Source organism: Vigna unguiculata, chromosome 2, assembly GCF_004118075.2.
Source record: "Vigna unguiculata cultivar IT97K-499-35 chromosome 2, ASM411807v1, whole genome shotgun sequence".
NCBI lineage: Eukaryota > Viridiplantae > Streptophyta > Magnoliopsida > Fabales > Fabaceae > Vigna > Vigna unguiculata.
The window spans coordinates 6,920,211-6,941,065 of record NC_040280.1 but is presented as its reverse complement, the minus strand read 5'-3'; the positions used below and the strand labels follow the sequence as shown (position 1 = coordinate 6,941,065).

The 20,855-nt window shown below is 35.1% G+C and overlaps 1 protein-coding gene across 1 annotated transcript; it reads left to right on the top strand.

Moving 5' to 3' along the window:
* The first annotated feature begins 8,413 nt into the window (after nt 1-8,413).
* LOC114173930 (E3 ubiquitin protein ligase RIE1-like) lies at nt 8,414-19,683 on the top strand. Its single transcript, XM_028058613.1, has 5 exons — nt 8,414-9,266; nt 15,384-15,503; nt 17,570-17,702; nt 17,791-17,949; nt 19,208-19,683. The coding sequence occupies exons 1-5, from the start codon at nt 8,782-8,784 to the stop codon at nt 19,367-19,369; spliced, it is 1,059 nt and encodes a 352-aa protein (XP_027914414.1). The 5' UTR covers nt 8,414-8,781; the 3' UTR covers nt 19,370-19,683.
* The last annotated feature ends 1,172 nt before the right edge of the window (nt 19,684-20,855 follow it).

Below are 20,855 nucleotides of genomic sequence, written 5' to 3'. Positions count from 1 at the left end.
TCGAGTTACTTTACCATCCTAGTAAGGCAAACATAGTGGCAAATGCTTTGAGTCGGAAGAGGATGCATATGTCAGCATTGATGGTGAAAGAGCTGGAATTGATTGAAAAGCTGAGGGATATGAATCTGGGTATACAGTTGGGAGAAGATTCTATCAGGTGCAATGCACTGACATTGACCAACAACATCTTAGAGACTATCCGAGATGAACAAAAAAATGATGTTGAGCTACAACAGTTTGTGAGCTGGTTAGGTACTAAGAAAGGGAAGGATTACAGGATAGAGTCAGATGGTATCCTATGATTCATAGATAAAGTTTGTGTACCGGGAAATTGGAGGTTGAGGAAGCAGATGCTGAAAGAGGGTCATAAAAGTCGTCTTAGCATACATCCAGGTATGACTAAGATGTATAAGGACGTTATAGTTAACACGTCAAAACACCTTAATTTAGTTCACAAAATCATACATATGTTAGTGTGTATAAATATAATTTATTCTGTCTTTAATAGATTATTCTATACATGTAATACCTAGCTGTTAGGGATTCTCAATTACTTCATGTAAATAGGAAATCTCCTATAATCCCTCCCCCTTTATTGAATATTAATGTAAAGATATTCTACAGTGCCTATTTAAGAAAAGGGTGCTGCAGAATAAAAGCAAGTCATTCTAAAATACACTCTTGAGTATTGGACTAAAATATGTTTTCATATACCGTGATATTATGACATGGTATCAGAGCTAATACTCTGAACCGTGGGTCACTCCTGTTTTCCATCCCGCTTCTTCTTCGACCTGTTATCGAGCTCTGCTGCCATCCTGGTCTTCTTCTTCGATACGCAATTATCGAGCTCCGCTGCCTCAATCTTCGTCACGCTGTTCGGAATCCATTTTCTGCACGCTGTTCGTAGTCGCTGGTTTCGAACTTGTGATTGACGTTCGCAATCGGTGGGAGTTCTTCAACCTGTTCGCTTCTTGGTCGTTTGGGTTCGCGAGCAGTGGTGGTTCGTGAATCTATTCTTGTTCGCGATTTTGAGCTTCTTCGTCGTTTCGGTTCGCTGGCGGTGGTGGTTCGTGGATCTCGTTCTCGTTCGTATCACTGTGATTATCGTGTTCACTTTGATTCACGGTTCGTTCTTGGTGTTGCTCACTTACGCTCTTCGATTCATTCTAGTTTGACGTTCGTCACACCCCTGTCTTTTCTGGTTTTGATTTCGAAAACCCATTATCTGCATCCTTGTTCATCATGGCCTCAGATAAAGTCGACACTTTTCTGGTTCGATTTAAGGGAAAGAATTATGCTGCTTGGGAGTTCCACTTTAAGCTCTTTGTCAAAGGCAAAGAATTATGGGGTCATATTGATGGCAAAGTTCCCACACCGACGGCTGAAGCATATTTGGCGAAGTGGGAAACAAAAGATGCCCAACTCATGACCTGGATTCTTAGCTCTGTTGAGCCTCATTTTATCCTGAATCTTCGGCCTTACAACACTGCTAAAGATATGTGGGATTATTTGAAAAAGGTTTATCATTAAGCCAATGCAGCTCGAAGGTTTCAATTGGAGTATGAGATGACTAATTTCACACAAGGAAGTCTATCGATTGAGGAATATTATTCTGGTTTTCAAAATCTTTGGGCTGAATATTCAAATATTATTTACGCGGGTATTTCTGGTGAAGCCCTATCAGCTGTCCAAACGGTGCACGAGACTAGCAAGCGAGATTAATTTTTGATGAAGCTACGATCTGATTTTGATGCTACTCGATCCAATCTGATGAATCGTGACCCTGTGCCTACGTTGGATGCTTGCTTGAGTGAGCTTCTCCGAGAAGAACAACGAATCAAAACGCACACAGTTATGGAACAAAATATGAATTCTTCTGCTCCAGTTAGTGTGGCCTACGCTGCCTAAGGAAAGAATAAGCCTAGAGATATGCGTTTTGTCCAATGCTACAGTTGTAAGGGATTTGTCATCTTGCAAAGGATTGTTCACAAAAATTTTGTAACTATTGCAAGAAAAGGGGGCATATTATCTACGCTTGTCCTATTCGCCCTGCAAAGAAACAAGACACTGCTGATCATGTCTCTATTGGTGCTTCGAGTTCTACTGCTTTGCCTGCTCTAGCTTCTGTTCCTACACCTCCTGCCAACACTCTTACTCCAGAAATGGTACAACAAATGATTGTGTCAGCCTCTTCTGCCCTTGGTCTTTCAAGTAATACTCCTATTTCTTCTCAACCTTGGTATCTTGATTTTGGAGCGTCTAACCATATGACAAATTCTGTTGTGTCCCTATCCAATGTGAAACCTTATGATGGCAATCAAAAAATTTACACAGCTAATGGAACCTCCTTACCTTTTAGTGCTATTGGTGATATTTCTCCTTCTTTGCCTAATGTCTTTGTGTCTCCTAATCTTTCCACAAATCTCATATCCGTTGTCCAATTAGTTGATCATGATTATAATGTCCAATTTTCTCGTTTTGGTTGTGTTGTGCAGGATCAAGTGTTAGGGAAGATCATTCTGAAGGGACCTAAAGTAGGACGACTCTTTCAGCTATGCATCTCACCTTCCACATATTGTCCCGTTTTTTCTCTAGTTTGTGTTGATGATAGACAACTAAATAAAATGTGGCATAATCGTTTAGGCCATCCAAATTCTCATGTACTTAGTACCTTGTTTAAATCTGGTTCTTTGGGAAATAAAAACTCCCCTATTTCATTTGATTGTACTACCTGCAAACTTGGTAAAAGTAAAACTTTACCATTTCCTCATAATGCATCTTGGGCAAATCATTGTTTTGACATTATTCATAGCGATGTTTGGGGGATTTCTCCTATTGTATCTCATGCAGGTTATAAGTATTTTGTCACGTTCATAGATGACTACAACCGATTTACTTGGGTATATTTTCTTCGGTCTAAAGCAGAAGTTTTCTCTGATTTTCAACGTTTTGTTTCGTTCCTTAAGACTCAATTCTCTGCTCACATAAAAATTTTAAGATCAGATTCTGGAGGTGAATATATGTCTAACGCATTTCAAAGTTTTCTTCAAAATGAGGGAATTCTATCTCAGCGTTCTTGTCCTTCCACACCACAACAAAATGGTGTTGCTGAAAGAAAGAATTGTCATCTTCTTGATGTTGTTTGCACTCTTTTGCTAGAATCATCTGTTCCTCTTCGTTTTTGGTGTGAAGCTCTCTCCACTGCTGTTCATTTAATAAATCGGTTACCTTCTCCTACTCTCCATAATGTTTCTCCTTTCTATAAGTTGTTTGGGTATTCTCCTTCTTACTTTAATCTTCGTACTTTTGGTTGTGTTTGTTTTGTACATCTTGCTCCTCATGAACGTCACAAACTCACTAATTAATCTGTTCAGTGTGCTTTTCTAGGTTATGCTATTAATCAAAAAGGTTATGTTTGCTATGATCCGCAGCTTCGTCGCATTAGAGTTTCTAGGAATGCGGTCTTCTTTGAAAATCAATTTTTCTTTCCCTCTTATGTTGCACCATCATCTTCATCTTTTTCCTTTATGCCACAATTTTTAGACTCTTCTCACACTATGAAACGATTCAAGCCTGGTTTGGTGTATACAGGACGTCGTCTTCTTTCTGGTACCCTTCCTGATTCTGCTCCGACACTTGATTCTCTCCCTCTGCCGACACTTAATCCTGTCACATTTGTTCTACCTCTTCGTCGGTCCACTCGATCATCAAAACCTCCTTATTGGTATGGCTTCTTTACACCTATTTCTTTATCCACTACATTGCCGTCTATTTCTATTCCTTCTAGTTCTACCCAGGCTATGGAACATGACTATTGGAAAAAGGCAATGCAAGAAGAACTACAAGCACTTCAAGAAAATCACACATGGGATATTGTGTCTTGTCCTCCCACGGTAAAACCTATTGGAAGTAAATGGGTGTTCTCTATCAAACTTCGATCTGATGGCTCTTTAGATCGCTATAAAGCTCGACTGGTCACTCTTGGTAATAGACAAGAGTATGGGATTGATTATGAGGAGACATTTGCTCTTGTTGCTAAGATAACTACAATTCAGACTATCCTTGCTATTACTGCTTCTCAATCTTGGCCATTGCATCAAATGGATGTGAAGAATGCTTTTCTTCACAGTGATCTCAAAGAAGAAATCTATATGAAACTTCCTTCTGGTATGCTTCCTTCTTCCTCTTCTGATGTTTGTAAACTTCGACATTCCTTGTATGGGCTTAAACAGGCTCCTCGGACTTGGTTTGAGAAGTTTCGTACTACTCTGCTTAAGTTCTCCTTTACGCAGAGTCAATATGACTATTCTCTTTTCTTTCACAAGTCTCCCGTCGGTATCGTTCTCCTATTGGTTTATGTGGATGATCTCATTATTACGGGAACTGATCATGAGTTAATTACTAAGTTGCAAATTGAGCTCCATGCAACATTTCGCATGAAAGATCTTGGGCAACTCACATATTTTTTGGGATTGGAGGTTCATCATCGATCCAATGTCATCTTTTTAAACCAACAAAAGTATATTCAAGATTTAATCAAATTGGCGGGTTTAGTTGGAACTACTTCAGTTGATACTCCTATGGAAGTAAATGTCAAATACAGGAAATATGAAGGAGATCTCTTGCCTGATCCCACTCTCTATCGGCGTTTGGTAGGAAGTCTTATTTATCTCACCACTACTAGACCTGACATTTCGTATGCTGTTCACCAGGTCAGCCAATTTATGTCTTCTCCTCGTCATCTTCATTTTGCTGCGGTTCGTCGTATTATCCGCTATCTTAAAGGTTCATCTACACGTGGGTTATTCTTTCCCAAAGCCTCATCTTTACAGCTTATGGCATATAGTGATGCTGATTGGGCAGGATGTCCGGATACTCGTAGGTCTACTACCGGTTGGTGTATGTTTCTTGATGATGCCTTAATATCTTAGAAATGTAAGAAGCAAGATCGTGTTTCTAAATCTTCTACTGAGGCTGAATATCGTTCAATGTCAGCTGCTTGTGCTGAAGTTGTGTGGTTACGTAGTCTTTTGGACCAACTTGGGTTTTCCCAACCTACATCTACACCTCTTCATGCAGACAATACAAGTGCTATTCAGATTGCTGCAAATCCAGTGTTCCATGAACGTACCAAGCATATTGAAGTGGATTGTCATTATATTTGAGAGGCCTTGACCAACAATGTCATCTCTCTTCCTTACATCTCTACTGATCTTCAAGTTGCAGATATCTTTACCAAAGTTATGACTCGACAGCGCCATCAGTTTCTTGTTGGCAAATTGTTGCTGGTTGATTTACCAGCATCAATTTGAGGGGGGATGTTAGTGTGTATAAATATAATTTATTCTGTCTTTAATAGATTATTCTATACACGTAATACCTAGCTGTTAGGGATTCTCAATTACTCCATGTAAATAGGAAATCTCCTATAATCCCTCCCCCTTTATTGGATATTAATGTAAAGATATTCTACGGTGCCTATTTAAGAAAAGGGTGCTGCATAATAAAAGCAAGTCATTCTAAAATACACTCTTGAATATTGGATTGAAATATGTTTTCATATACCGTGATATTGTGACAACATATACCACCTAAAATTTCTCTTACATATGATCAACTAATCTCTCAAACTTTATAGATACAACAATAAACTCATAACCTAACCCTCTCAATACCTTTTAAGTCATACTTTAACACACTAATTAATTTAAACCAGAACAATGTTCTTTTCTCCTTTTCACGGTTTAAACGGTCTAATGGTATCTTTTCTTTAACTAATCAATCTCAAATCAGTTCATATATCACAGAGCAATTCAAATACACCCAACAATAAAATCCAACTTTTATGGAGAAATAGATTTTACCGTAACCCAACCCTTTCAATACCATTTATGCTTGTACAAAACACTCAATTCAGATATCACATAACAATTAAAATACAACCAACAACTTAAAACACTATCAAGTTTCTCTTTTTCATCCAACAATTTCACCAATGACCAATGTATTTTTTCTCCATTAAATAAAACTTTTAAAAATAGTTTTTACCCATCTCCATTTCATCCTCATAATCACAATTCAATCTCTTCTCAAGATTCAAATAATATTCTTTATAATTTCAATTCATGCAATTGTAATTAAATAAGATTAGAGATAATTGGTTAGCTTCCCTTACCCGTTTTGAAAATTGATTGGTCCAAAAGAGAAACTTCTCTTCTTCATCACTCACGCGTGGAGGAGCAGTTCTTCCTCCTCTTATTCACTCAAGCATCCTTTTGACCACCATGCACCCTTAGACTGCAATGGCTACCCGAACGAGCGACGAGGACGAACGATTGTGATGAGCAACAATATTGAGTCTTGGGTGAATCTCCATCTCCTCCTTCGAATGATATTAGGACTCCATTTTGTTCCTCCTTTTTGTGGGACTCCAACACCATCCGACGATCTCTCTCTCTTTTCTCTCGCTGGTGTCGTTGAAGCTAAAAATCCATGAACCCTTGTTCCAATTTCTATCCAGATTGCATGCAAACATTATTAGACCTTCTTAATGACATAGGGGAGCAACGACTCCCCTATCCTTTTTTCATATATATTTTAAAATTATATTCATATATTATTATATTATTTTTATTAATTTTTTTTAAAACTTCATCCATAGCCTTTTTTTTCTTTCATTTCTCTCTTTCATACTTCCATCTCTTTCTCACATCTCAAATTCTATCTCAATTTTTACTCTCAATCTCATCATTTCCAAAATAAAATTGCACCACGATGAAATTGAGGAGTTAAGGAACATTTTAGATCAATCAATATCTTATTTTGAATAAGTTCATTTTCTACCCCTTTTTAAGCAATCTATTTTCCTCTTGCATGTGATAAATTTTTCTATCGTGTACCATTCAATGATGATAAATTTATCTTTTTCTAAATAGGTGAGAGGAGATAAATTTATATTAGAAAATTTCTCACAAAAAAACAAAATAATTGATTCTTTTCTCGAGAGGAAGACATGTAATGAAGATGAAAAAAATGCATGTACAACTTAAGAAATTTTGCGAGAACCCAAGAATTAAAAACAATGAAAACCAACTCTCTAAAATTCTTAGAATTACATATAATGAATTAAAAAAATATAATTTGATATTTCTAAATTTTGTGTTAAAGTTCTGCCGTTGCATTGCATGCAAAGGTGGGGTTTTGGCCGTGTCACGGTGGATTATGCTTGTTGTGCATTAACTGCTATAAAGATTGAAGGAGTGTTTATGATTGTTTTGCATGGTCCCCCATCAACGTGGAAAGAGATGAAGATGATTGGAGACTCAAATAGCGTAAAGAAGAATATTGCAAAGAAAGGAAGAAAATGAACCTAATGGAGTGCTGCTACCAAGCATTCTTTTGAAACTGTGTGAGCATTGGAAGAAGAGGAAAAATAATAGATAAAGGAAGTGGGTTCTTAGGTAAAGGGTTTTCCCTCCCACTATCACGAGTCTCACAATAAATACGATAAAAAATATAATATGTACATTAATAGAAATATTAAAAAATGTGTACAAGAAGACCGATTTACAAATAAATTATAAAAATTTCCAATTTTGATGCGTCATGTCTAAAATCAATAAACTTCACTTAACCATAACTTTTTCATTCATTGAAAATGTTTCCTCAATAAAAAAATATACTTAATCTTGATAGTTCACTAGTATAGTGTTAAGAGTATAATGTTATATATGTATTATTAAAAATAAATTTTCGATGTTTTTTAATGAAAAAAAGTCTAAGTAATCTTTATAGATCGATTATTTTGTTTATTTACCGATTATTACCCTTTTCTCATTTCCATCGTAATTCGTAATCAATTTTATACTTTTAAATTTCACAATGCAGATATGAAATATAATTCTAGATTATATAATTTAAAATATTTTAAATTATACAATTTTAGAATACTTAAATCATAATATTTTTTTATAAAAAAATACCTAAATATAACTTAAAAAGGACAACAGCTTCACATATTTGAAAACCATAAATCCAAATATATTGTCAAAAGTTTAAATAATAAAAACGATCTTATATGATGAGGAAAAAAAATGTATAAAGACAGAAGAAGAAGAAATGACAACCAAGCATTCGATTCTCACTACAAAAGATCATTCTCACTTCATCATGACAACTATCGTTTAAAATAATAAAAAACTAAATTTGGAAAATATTGTTAAAATATATTTTTGAAAAAAAAATAAAATAAAAATACAACATAAACATTTATGTTTTCCTGTTTCTAATTATGTTTTCAGTTTTTAGTTTTTAGCTGAGTTAGTTTTATAGGTAGTAGTATACTCATCTATACAAAATATATATATAAAAAAATGAAATAGTGCATTAGGTGAAAAAAGGGCATGTGTCCTTCACTCCATAGAATTGCACCACACCACACTCGTTCTTCTCCAACTCTTACCTCAAACCTTTCAACAACCATTCTCTGAATCTACCTTTCAAAGCAAAACTGAACAATTGCTTCCTTCTTCAAATTCTTCTCATTCTGTTATTCACCAAATCATTCTTCTCTTCAAAAATCTAATCACACAACAAACTCTTCAATTTCATCTTCAAAAGCCTCCTCAATTTTTTATTATTATATTTAATTCATTATTTTAATAACAATAATAGCAGTGTTTTCATTCCCACTTTGTTTCAAACCTTTTCAATTTCAATTTTAATTATTCAATCATGCATTGCCTTGTCTCTTCCTCTCTCTAGAGAGTTTGGCCAGCCATGTCATCACAGACAGCCGCAGCGGAGGCGCCGCTGCTCCGCAACCGCCACGACGCCGCCCGAGCACCGGCGCTAGCGCTCCTCCTCGGTCGAGCCGGCCGCCGAGGCCCCTCCATGCTGGTGCGGGAGACCGCGGCGCGCGAGCTCGAGGAGCGCCGCGCGGACTGGGGCTACTCCAAGCCGGTGGTGGCGCTCGACATGTCGTGGAACATGGCCTTCGTGGTCGTCTCGGCCGCGATGCTCGCATGCACCATCAGCGAGCGCCCGAACTCGCCGATCCGCGTGTGGATCGTCGGATACGCGCTGCAGTGCCTTGTGCATGTGGTGCTCGTCTGGCTCGAGTACCGGCGTCGTAGCCGGAGGGACTCGCGCCGCGGCCAGGGGACGCAGGACGTGGAGAGCCAGGCCGGCAGTGACAACGAAGAGGGCGGAAACGACAGCGACAGCGACGTGGATGGGAGCTCTGGCAATTCGTCTCGCTCCCGGTGCGTTCAATTCAATTCAATTGAATTCAATTTTGTTCTTGTTGAGCTGAGTTATTCTGTTTTTGTGGAATTGTTCATTGTTTTGGATGTTATGGGTTTGATTTTGAATTTCTTAATTTGACATCTGAGTGGGTTCAGCTCAGTTTTATTAGATTGTAGAGGTTTGATTTTGGTGAGGAGGGCTTTTCCTTTTCAAATCAATGCATTTTTTTCATTTATTTTCAACTGTTGGGATGCTAAGCTTTTGAGTTTGACTTTCGAACTCTGGAAAAAAATTATGAATTATGGGGAGCTTTGGGGAAGTTAGTGCTTGTGTTATGTTGTGGAGGTAAAGGTAATTGTTTGTGTGCCGGTCTGGTTCAGTAGATACGAACTTATTCAACGTAGAGTTGGTCAGATGAAAATTGAGTTTCTTGTGCTTTTGTCATGTTTATATTCTGCATTTTAAGGTAGTCTAGTAAAGTTATTCTAAGAAATTTTCAAATGTTATGCTTTGGATTTTGATTAAGGGTTATGTAATTTTTATGATTGGACTTGATAGAACTGACAGAGTGTCGTGAAGAGGCTCTTGATAACAAAAGTTGGTTTGCTAGAGGTTGTGAACTAGAAATGTGAATGTTTTATTGATTAGTTAGGTTGAACTGGATGAGTGAAGGGTCATGAAGGGGGTATGCGCTTGTCTAATATCATAACGTGGACAGTAGTAGAGATAAAAACTGGTTCAGGTTGAGCGCACAAGAACATTGTTTATTGATGAAAAGAAAGAACACAATTTTTCTGGATATTTGAGAGATCCAGGACACTCCTTTGCTGCAGTATCGACTCTCCAGTTGACTTGCCACTCCTCTCCACACCTCTTCCTATTGATAGGCAACACCGTTTATTTCTCTTAACTATTCTAGCTCTCAACTACACAAGCCTAATTACTCTAGGTGAATAGCCAAAGGCCGCTGACCAAGCTGATCCCACCCACCAAGCTAAACACAAATATTTGAATGCCTCAATGCTCCTACTGTACCAAACACAAATATTTGAATGCCCCCATGCTCCTCCAATGCTCTGTTTTCCGCAGCATTTTTGGCCATGAAAAAGGATATTGTGGCAAGCAGCTGCTAATGGAATCTATCATAGTCCCTTTTTCTGGTTCACTGATGTTTGCTTCTTCTTCAGAGATGTTATCCACCATCAAATGTTCATCTTCGTTTTTTCTTCAAGTTCTTGAGTCAGAATGTTTCTCTTGATTCTCTACCCTGTGTTCTCCCTTGCTCATCATTTTTTCGTTCTTCTAGATCATCCCTTCTCCACTTGTTTTTTGTTGGATATCTCCTTCTTGGGTTTCCTTTTCTGAGAATTCTGGTTTCTTCTGCAACAATTTCTGATTTCGTCATTTCTTGCCTTCAGTTGTTGGTTCCATTCTCTGTAATTATTCATCTTCTTTTATGTTTTGTAGCTGCACTTGTGTGAGCAGTTTCTACTTTTGCATCACGGGTTCTTGGCTTTTCTCTTGAACTTCATTCCCGCATACTTGCTCCTCATTCTCTGAATCTTGTATACAAATCCAAACTCCACCAAGTTGCAATTTGGTTGTTCCTTTCACATGAAACCCACCATTCAGGAGCTTTTCCTCTCAATGCAAATGCAACAACCATGATAGCGTAGTTTCTTGTCCCTGAAATAGTGCTCTGCATTGGTGTCCACCAGTAGGAATAACTTGATCAAATCTTGGAATTAATCTTGAAGTCATTTTCTTGACAATTCCCTACAGCTTCTTGATCCAAGCTCTAATACCCTTTGATAGAAACTCGTTTAGCACATATACATTCCAAGCTCTAGGACTCTCCCTAGGCACAATACTAACTCTTCAATTGACTAGCCATTCCTCTCAATATCTCTTTATAGGAAACATGCCTATTTCCTTTATTATTCTAGCTCTCAACTCACTAACTAACTAACTCTAATTACTCTGCTAATCAATTTAACTAACTAAAGGGGTTGCCTATCAAGTAGGTATGTAGCTGGCCATCTTTTACTACCTAAGCATGGGTTGTAAACTATTTAGAATGTGCATCATGGATTTAGCATGTATTATAGTATTGATACTAAATATAGTTTTGTCCCTAACATGGTGTTGAAATGAAAAAGCTTGTCATACCTGTACTGTAGGAATTTGTATATGATATGGTAGTATCCATATGTTTGAAAACATGCACATTTTATTGTGTATTTTGGATTGGCTAGAGCTTACACATGCTAGCACTAGCTAGAGGATCCTCAGCATGAACAAATTACATAGCTATTGAGGACTGTTATGACTTTATATGTTTCTAGGGTTATTCATTTGTATTCTGTGGTTTGAATTTGATGATGCAAACCTTTTGTTTAAACTATTAGCTATTTGGCAGTATTTGGATTGAATATATATTTTAATTATTTTATTTTATTTCTACCTAGTTTACAAGTTGAATAAAACGTAACCTATGTTTCCATTTCCTATTGTTTCAATCTTTTTTAGTGCGCATATTGTTTCAAGTACTTGACCTGTGCACTTTGAAACAACTCAACCTAATATTTAATGGTCTTGGTTTACTGAGGTGGTATAAGAATCTCTTTGATTCGTATTGTTCGATCCTTATTGCCACATTTCATTCATTAATTCACTTTTAGCTCAAGTTTTGGATTGATTGGTATTTTGTAAAACATAAGATCATTTATGGGCTTGTACTTGATAACCAATTAATAATAGTTGTTTCCCTGAAGTAGATTTTATGTCATGGACTTCTTGAAAATATTTGAGTATGCTATATTTTTATAAATTAAGTTCATTCAACATTAATTGATACATGAGTGACCAAGATAGCTAATAAAATGTTTCTTTCCTTCATAGTTTATGAGGATATATAGGCAGTGAACTTTTCACTACTTCACATTGTGGGTATAATTAGCTGTGGGTTTTCATTTATCATGCTGTTCCCCACTCCTCAGGTTAACCGTTAGGCACCCAAAACTGTGATGAGAATACAAGAAAGGAAAAAGAAGAAAAGACAAAGTCTTGCACTCTTTTATTCACTTTACACACGGTAAAAGCCAAAGCTTCCAAAGAAAAACGGCTTTCCTTTCACACAGGGTATTCCCTATCACAAATTCAAAAAACTGTCAATACCCAAGAATCCCCCAACATCCCACAAGATAGAATATATAGACTTTCATAGGAAGTCTTCCCCTGTACAACTACCCATTTTACTATTTTTATATCTAAATTTCTTCCTAACCCTCTCATTACTTCCATACCCAACATTACTCTCCTCTGCTGGAACAACCTTGTCCTCAAGGTTGAACTCTTGAAATTTAAGCTGCCTCAGCCCTCATGACTTTCTTCATCCATGCGCTCAACTAGATCTTGTACTCTAACCAAAGCGCCATTGTTGACATGTTCATCTTTGTTAATATCAGTTGAGAATAAAAAGATAATGTAAAATTGGAGGGCTTACAAGATCCCTCTTGTGATCTTCTATTTATAATGATAGAAATTGATACAATGAAGATGAAAGATCAAAAAGATTACCCTAGATTCCTAGGTACAACTCATAGAGTACACTAGACTCCTAGGTAGAAGACTAGGTACTAATCATGATTACAGCAGATAAATGGTTCCCAAATGCATTACTTATTACTTACTCCAACAATATCTTCTTTTTCACCATCCTGATTGCTGACTTGGTCATAAATCTTGCAAATAGTTATCATAAGAAGCAAACCAGCAATACCTTGATCCGTAACATCCAAAAATATATTATCAGATACCATATAAGCAATTTGTAAGCCAATAACCTCCATAATAACATCAATGGATGCTTTGACAAGAAAACTTTCTTGGTAGGCTCCAACACATTCCTTAACTTTAGTTTCCAGTTCTGAAACATCACAAGTTTCCTTCAAACCAGGTAACAACTCAAATCTTGCTTCAACTAATGCATTTGGTTCAGCCCCAAGCTCCAAGCAGTTGATTTTCCATGGTTCAACTTCATCTGAATCGTGTGGTTCAACCATCGCGTCGATTTCTGTCACAGAAGCCGATTTTACACTTGCTCCATAATCATGTGAGTGACCTTTGTATTCAATGTTTTGCTCATCGAACTTGAGAGTATTTTTGGAACCCACAGTCAAATCTATCTGAAGACTAGATCCTTTTTCAGTATTTTGCGAGTCTTCTACTCGGTGCAAAACATTACTCGTTTCTTGAAAAACATCAACAATCTTGACAAATCCAATTTCTTTAATGCCAATCAAACTCGTCTCGGACAAGCCATTCTCCCACAGTCTAACCACTACTTTTTTTATATGTTTTTTGTAATGAAATACTATTGGGGGGTCTCAATCTTGGTGGTGCAAACCGAATGACTATTAGGTCTTCTCCAACCAACAAAAGCTGCAACATCAACCCCAATTAGATTCACAATTTCATCCAATGCATCAACTTGATGTTGGTGGGAATGTTGTTCTTCTTGCATAGGGCTTGTTGCTTTGCAAGGAAATACTCCCTCAACTGATCTTATGAAGTTGTATTTACTTGTGATACCAATATCTTGAATTCTTGGATTAAACTTTCCCACTCGTGTTATTGCTGCCAAACTTTCAAATAAAATTTTTACTCCTAGTCTATCACCCCGCCGAACTCTCAAATAACATGCTTCTCCTGTTGCCTCCAACTATCCTTGGTTGAGTTGTTGTGAGATCTTCCCAAGAAAGGTTCTTGGATTTTTATTGCTAGATTTTGAACCACTGGCCTGCGTTCCCTTCCATGCTAATGATGGTTGGGCACAACTTTTCTTTCGGAGCACTTTTCTAAATTTCAAAAAAAATTTCAGCCCTTGTTGTCCACCCCATTGGATCGTTCCCTTCAAAGGTTGGTAATTCCACCTTTTTCATCGAATGCCTTTGTACTTCTTCCTCTTCCTCCTCCTCTAAATTATCACTCCGTTCCTCTCTTTCTCCCCTCCTTCCTCGATTGATAGAATTGTCACTCTTCAGAACTTCTTTTGCATTTCTTGGAAATTCTAGCAATTCTTTGATTTCTTGCAAGCTATATTTCAATTCTGCAATCACCTTTTCTTGTTCACTGACCCACTTCTCCAAAGCACTGATTCAACTTTCCATGACTCCTCCTCAACGTATCTGGTAGGTCGGACCAAATTGTTAGGCACCCAAAACTATGACAAGGAAACAAGACAGAAAAAAGAAAAGACAAATTCTTGTACTCTATTATTCACTTTACACACCGTAAAAGCCAAAGCTTCCAAAGGAAAACTGCTTTCTTTTCACACAGGGTGTTCCCTGCTACGAAGTCCAAAGACTCCAAAGAATCCCCCAACATCCCACAAGAAAAGAATATATAGGCTTTCCTAGAAAGTCTCCTCCCGTTCAACTACCCATTTTACTATTTTTATCTACAAATTTCTTCCTAACCCTCTCATTACTTCCATGCCTAACATTAACTGTAGGTTTTTACATGCAATTGCAATTAATTTTCCCTATTTCCCCCTTTATATCAGACTTCTGGAATAAAAGGCTATGTATTCTTGCAATTGTTTACTCTTTTTATTAACTGTGATAGATTCATCCTTGGGCCTAATTCATATGTGACAGAGGACTAATTGTTCTTTTTCTGCTGAAAGCTTGAGTACTATTGAGCCTCCAAGCAGGGGTAGTTAAAAATGGTATAAATTTATAATGTTGTATACTAAACGAGGATTAGTCACAATTGTTGGTAAGAAAATTGTAGTGCATGTCTGGTAATATTGCAAGAACTTATGGTTTTCAAATAGGTCTCAGCAAATGGAATCATTCAGTTGATATTTTTTGCTAGAAGTTTTGCCTGACATGGTGCACTGTGAGGACTAACGACGGCCCACAGGATAGAACTATCATTAACTTTAGGAAAAGGGAATAAGATGTCTGTTCTTGTGTTCAATACCCTGGCTGATGAAGCATGTTGATCTACTATATACTTTGTTAGGCTTATTAATAGTATATTGTACTCGATACTTCTTTGGACTGTATTATATAATTAATAATTAATTAATATTTGATGACACCAATTTTTTATTATTTACAATACAGGTTCACAAAACGATGTGAATCAATAAATACAGGGGTTTCATTCCTTTGGTGGATAGTGGGGTTTTACTGGGTTGTCTCTGGTGGTGATGTACTTCTGCAAGATGCCCCACGATTGTACTGGTGAGCCTGTATTTCAACTTCTAAAATAATGTTTGTGTATTAATTTTGATATTCTGATATCTATCTATGCATGTTGACTTAGAGATACTGATGATATTCGCTATATGTTTGGCTTCCTGAACAATGCATACACGAGATTATGCTGGCTTTCAACAACCTTGGTTATGATAAGGCATCCATATAGGACAAGAAATAGACTCTTCCTTGACAGAGCCTCTCCTGGATATTAACACAAATTATTGTGAAAATTATTTCTTATTGATAATATTTTTTAATAAAATCTTTAAAAAGATATTCTTAACAATTATGATAAAATAAAAAATAAGGGTAAAGTGCACTTACACTTCCCTGATGTCATGGTTTTAATAAAGTAATTCTATTAACAGAGTAACAATTGTACTCCTTATTTTATTTATCTGAAATCATATAATAATAACTTAATAAATGTAATCATATATTTTATAGTTATTTCTTTACTTTATATTAAAATAGTGTTTTCTAAAACATATAAGTTTTATATTTTTACAAGAATTTATAATTTAGTGACAGTAAATATCTGATGCTTTTAATATATAATACTTATATTATTCAATTTTTGTTTATAAAATTTTCTTTATTTTTATACTTCCAAACTTCAGTTTTTAATTTTCATAATATTTTTAGGAAAGTGAAGTGCATTTTCCTAAAAGTAGAGTTTCCTAACTAATAGGGCCATAAGAAACATGTATTCTAGTTGGTCCTAATTTAGGACCTACTTGATAATCTAAATAAAAAAAAAAAATAAAGATTCCTAATTATTAGGGTCTTATCTACAAAATTTCCTAATTAACAAGATATGGATCTGAATCAGCATTCTGATATCCAGATCTAGGATAGGTAAAGGGATAAACTAAAATAAATCAAAATTTAAATTTAGATATGATAACTCTATTTAGTAGCCACCTTGACATGTTACATATGCACAATAGGTATTTTGTAATTTTTAGTTCATAGGTGATTATGCCAATGGTTGATGATCAAACTTAAAAGAAATAAAAAAAGAAAAGAAAAACTGTATTCATATATGTATCATTTGCCCTTATCAAGTAGAATGACTGAATCCATTTTCTGCACTTAGCTTTTTTGTGTTAGCCTCTGTTGTGTCTTCAAAATACATTACTTTTGGTATATTTACAAGATTTTTAATATATTCTAAAACATAAAAAATCAGTGTATTTTAAAGGTACGACCGAGGACAACACAAAAAAATTCAGCAGAGAATCCAAATTCTAGAATGACCATGTCACAAGAAGTACATATTTTTCCCAACTCATGTTAGAATGTTGCAAAAAATCATCATTAGTCCTATTGAAAAGAATTCTTGGCTCTATATGCTTGTCTTCTATTGACAACCAGTTTAGGGATATCAAGGAAAATAGAGCTGTATGTAATTATATTCCTGTTCAGTTATAGGTACCAGATGCATCAGTCAGTAAAATTTTAATAAAATTAGAGACAATTGAAGGATAATCCTTGGATATATGTATTTAGAAGCATTGTATCAAAGGATTATCATATATGTATTGGTTTATGTGGTTGTGCCTCATAGCTTGCGACCTTTGTTCAATTCAAGTACTTGTATCCGAAATGTACCAATCAATAAATTTTAGTAACTTCGAAGAAAATTCCAGGGTACTTCTTGGATATGTATTTAGGAGCCTCATAAGTGTATCAGTGTTTGATATGGATGTGATCCCAATACTTTTCCAGTATAAGTATTTGTACTTGGGGATTCCACATTCAAGACTAAAAAGAATTAAGCGTTATGAATTATTTGAAATCCCCATCAATCCTAATTTGAAATATTTTTCAATTTAAAAGTTTCAGACACATTTTTATGTTGTTTTTTATTTTTTATTTCCCATAAAATAATCTATCAATTAAACCAATATTTTCATTTTCTTTTTCATATACTCATGAATATTCGAATGTTTGGACACTTGCTAATTCTTTTTGACAAATTGTTTGCTGAATTTTGTGAATCTTGCTAGCATCAATGACAAAAATCTGTTTTTGTAATTCTACAGGTTATCTGTTGTCTTTCTGGCATTTGATGTCTTTTTTGCCATCTTTTGTGTTGTCTTGGCGTGCTTGATTGGTATTGCGCTTTGTTGTTGTTTGCCCTGCATCATTGCTATTCTCTATGCGGTTGCAGGACAGGTATGAATGAAAAACATTTTAGACCGACTAAAATATTTTGAAGTTATGAACCTTCTAATTTTTCTCCTATTGTTCTGGAATAACACAGGAAGGTGCGTCAGAAGCAGATCTTAGCATACTTCCAAAATATAGATTTCGAATACTAAGCAATGAGGATAAGCCCAGTGGTGGAGCTGGATCAATGGTTCCTATAGAAACCAGCAGTGCTTACTTGGCAAATGAACGACTGCTTTTACCAGAGGATGCGGTATGCTCTTCTCAAATGCTATTTATTTGTCTCACATTCCATCACTTCTATGAAATAGAAATTGCTGGTTATTTGATTTTCTATTTTAGTCAATGCACAAATATTTGTACCTTGTGGCTCCTTGTACTCGTGTGTGAATCTGGTTAACCAGGGGGGAAAGTAATAAATTTAATTTCTACAACTAAGCACTGAAATTGACATTCACAACTTCAAACAGTAGTTCCAAGGTTGCTTACTTTGGTCTCTATTTGTGTGCTAATTCCTAAAGTCCATGATATTTTAGAAATTTGGGGAGTAATTGATGTAGGTTCAAAATTTGAGTTCAAATTGCACCTGAACTTTTGGTATGATTATATTTTTTTCCCGAATTTAATGTGTTCAGTTTAGAAAGTACAAAGAGGTTGGGGTAAAAAAATATTTATATGAAAGAAAATAATTTACTCATCACGGACTACTATAAACGAAGTCCAAGAAAATTGAAAACAACTATATTTTAATTTTGGGACTACTGCAAACAAACAAGATTGTTTCAATAATGGTTTATATGTTAATCGTCGTTGTATTTCATTGTAATCGGTATTATTTTTTGTTTGAGTAAATTTGTTGAAAAAGTGGTTTTAAGGAGATTTATTATGTTTGGATGCAACAAATGAAATAGGTTTTACATAAGAAGTATGCTAAAATGGAAAAAGGTTGTTAGGAAGTCGTTGTAAGATACAAGTTTTCGTATGCACGAAGATAGCTTATATACAGAGAAAAGCTTTTTACGATTTCAGTTATTTTTCCAAACACAACTTATTCTCCAAAAACGTCAACTTTCCTAAACGTGCTCTAAATAAACATATGCACTGTTATTAGTAAAGGAGGAAGTGTAGACTTTGACACTTATCAAAGATGAAGTCACCAAGGAAATAATAGTAATTAAACAAGAGGATTAGCAAAGGATTTTGTTATTAGGTGCAATTTTTTTGCATAGATGGTTTTAGTGAAGATTTTACTAAACTATTCTTGAAAGAGGAAGCTAGTTGAAGATGTATGTGGCCTTGAACTCTTCTAGGATGTTGCTTAGTGTCTTTTCGTTATTATTATTCAAGATTCCAGCTTGTTTATCCCTTACAGAATAAATTTCCTTCATTAGATAAAAAATAATTTACTTTAAAATAGAAAACTTCATCCGGAGACTGTAAAATTTGGTCTTCTAAGATTCGAATTCAATTTTCAGGAGCCTATTTTATTAATATTTGTTGTTGTTTTTCAGGAATGCTGTATTTGCCTCTGTTCATACGAAGATGGGGCAGAGCTCCATGCTCTTCCCTGCAACCATCATTTCCATTCTTCATGCATAGTGAAATGGCTGAAGATGAATGCTACTTGTCCTCTCTGCAAGTACAATATTCTCAAGGGAAACGAACAAGTGTGACAGAAAGTGAAGAACCTACCAAGTACCAACTGGTTATTTTAACATCTGTTGTTTAATATGTATATATAGTTTCAAAACAAAACTCGCTGTGTTTTGATCGTTGGTTCGTTTTAGCTGTGTTTCTGTAGAGAAAAGATAGCATTTATTTATAAGATAGCAAATGTAGTCTACCTAGCATTATTTCGTCCTTTGTTAGTTTCACTTGAAAGTTGTCCACTTTATGAATTGTTTATTACTTTTCGGACGGAAACCAGATTGTTTTACTTGCTATTGGTTGAGTAATCATAGGTTTTATTCATTTTTGTTGTGTTAAACTAATCCTTTTATTTGTATAAATTCAGATCAGTTATCGCATATGAACTAGAAGATTTATCCATACTATTTAATGTAAAGTTTGTTCCATGTTTCTTTGTTACGCTATGAAAACTACTCAGAAAGAATTATATTTAATGAATTACATGATTCTCATATTGAGAATGAAAAGATTGAAAGTAAAAGTCTTATCTGATGGAAATATTTAGAAAAATGTAGGAGCTATACTATGCTATTTGTAGGATACTAATTGGTACCGCTTTGCTACCAACATTATGTTAAAAGGAGTAAAAATTAAAAACAAAATGATAAAATATCTAAAATTTGAAATTCTATTTTATTGAAGAAAGGTACCATTATCTTATAAAATATATAGAAGTGTCAATTTGAATCATGATATATGGATCCATCTCAACCCGTTTCTAAAAGAAACCCTTCTTTATTGCTATACCAAATCATTGAGTTGAAATATTCCTAATCCCAAAATGTCTCCACATAAAGTGTGTTAGGATTAGGGTTAAAGTGAGTTTCATTAACCATAAGATTTTAATTAAATTTTAAATAACTTAAAATTGCATGAGTTTTTAAAATATTTTTTTAAATTGTAGTAAATTGATGTATAACTATTTAGTCCTTGTTATGAATTATTGATCGTCCATTGATTTGATATAATTACTTATATGATTGATACTCATAGATTCATTACTCTTTATGTAATTTTTGTATTAACTATTTCATTTATATCTTTTCTAGGTTACCATGTTGTATCTATAAATATGACTCTTCCTATTAGTAATAAGACACACAAAAAAGTTCCTCCTCATTCTCTCATTCTATATTCTTCTTTCTATTCTCCTTTCTATTATTAGCTTTATTTTATAACATGTTATCAGCATGATACTTCAACCAACTGATGGCTAGTAGAAACTTTTTTTCTCTAAGGACAATGTTCTGAATATCTTAATCCAAACTCTTCCTAATCCTTTTCTTCATTTACAATTTTATTATAATGACGATTATTATTACTATTCTTTGTTATACTAATTCTAAACATGTCAAACCTTACAAATTTTGAATTTGTGAAATCTGTGACCCTTGATATTACAAGGAAAATTACTTATATTGGATATTAAATGTTGAAATACATTTAGATGCAATGGGTGTTGATGATACC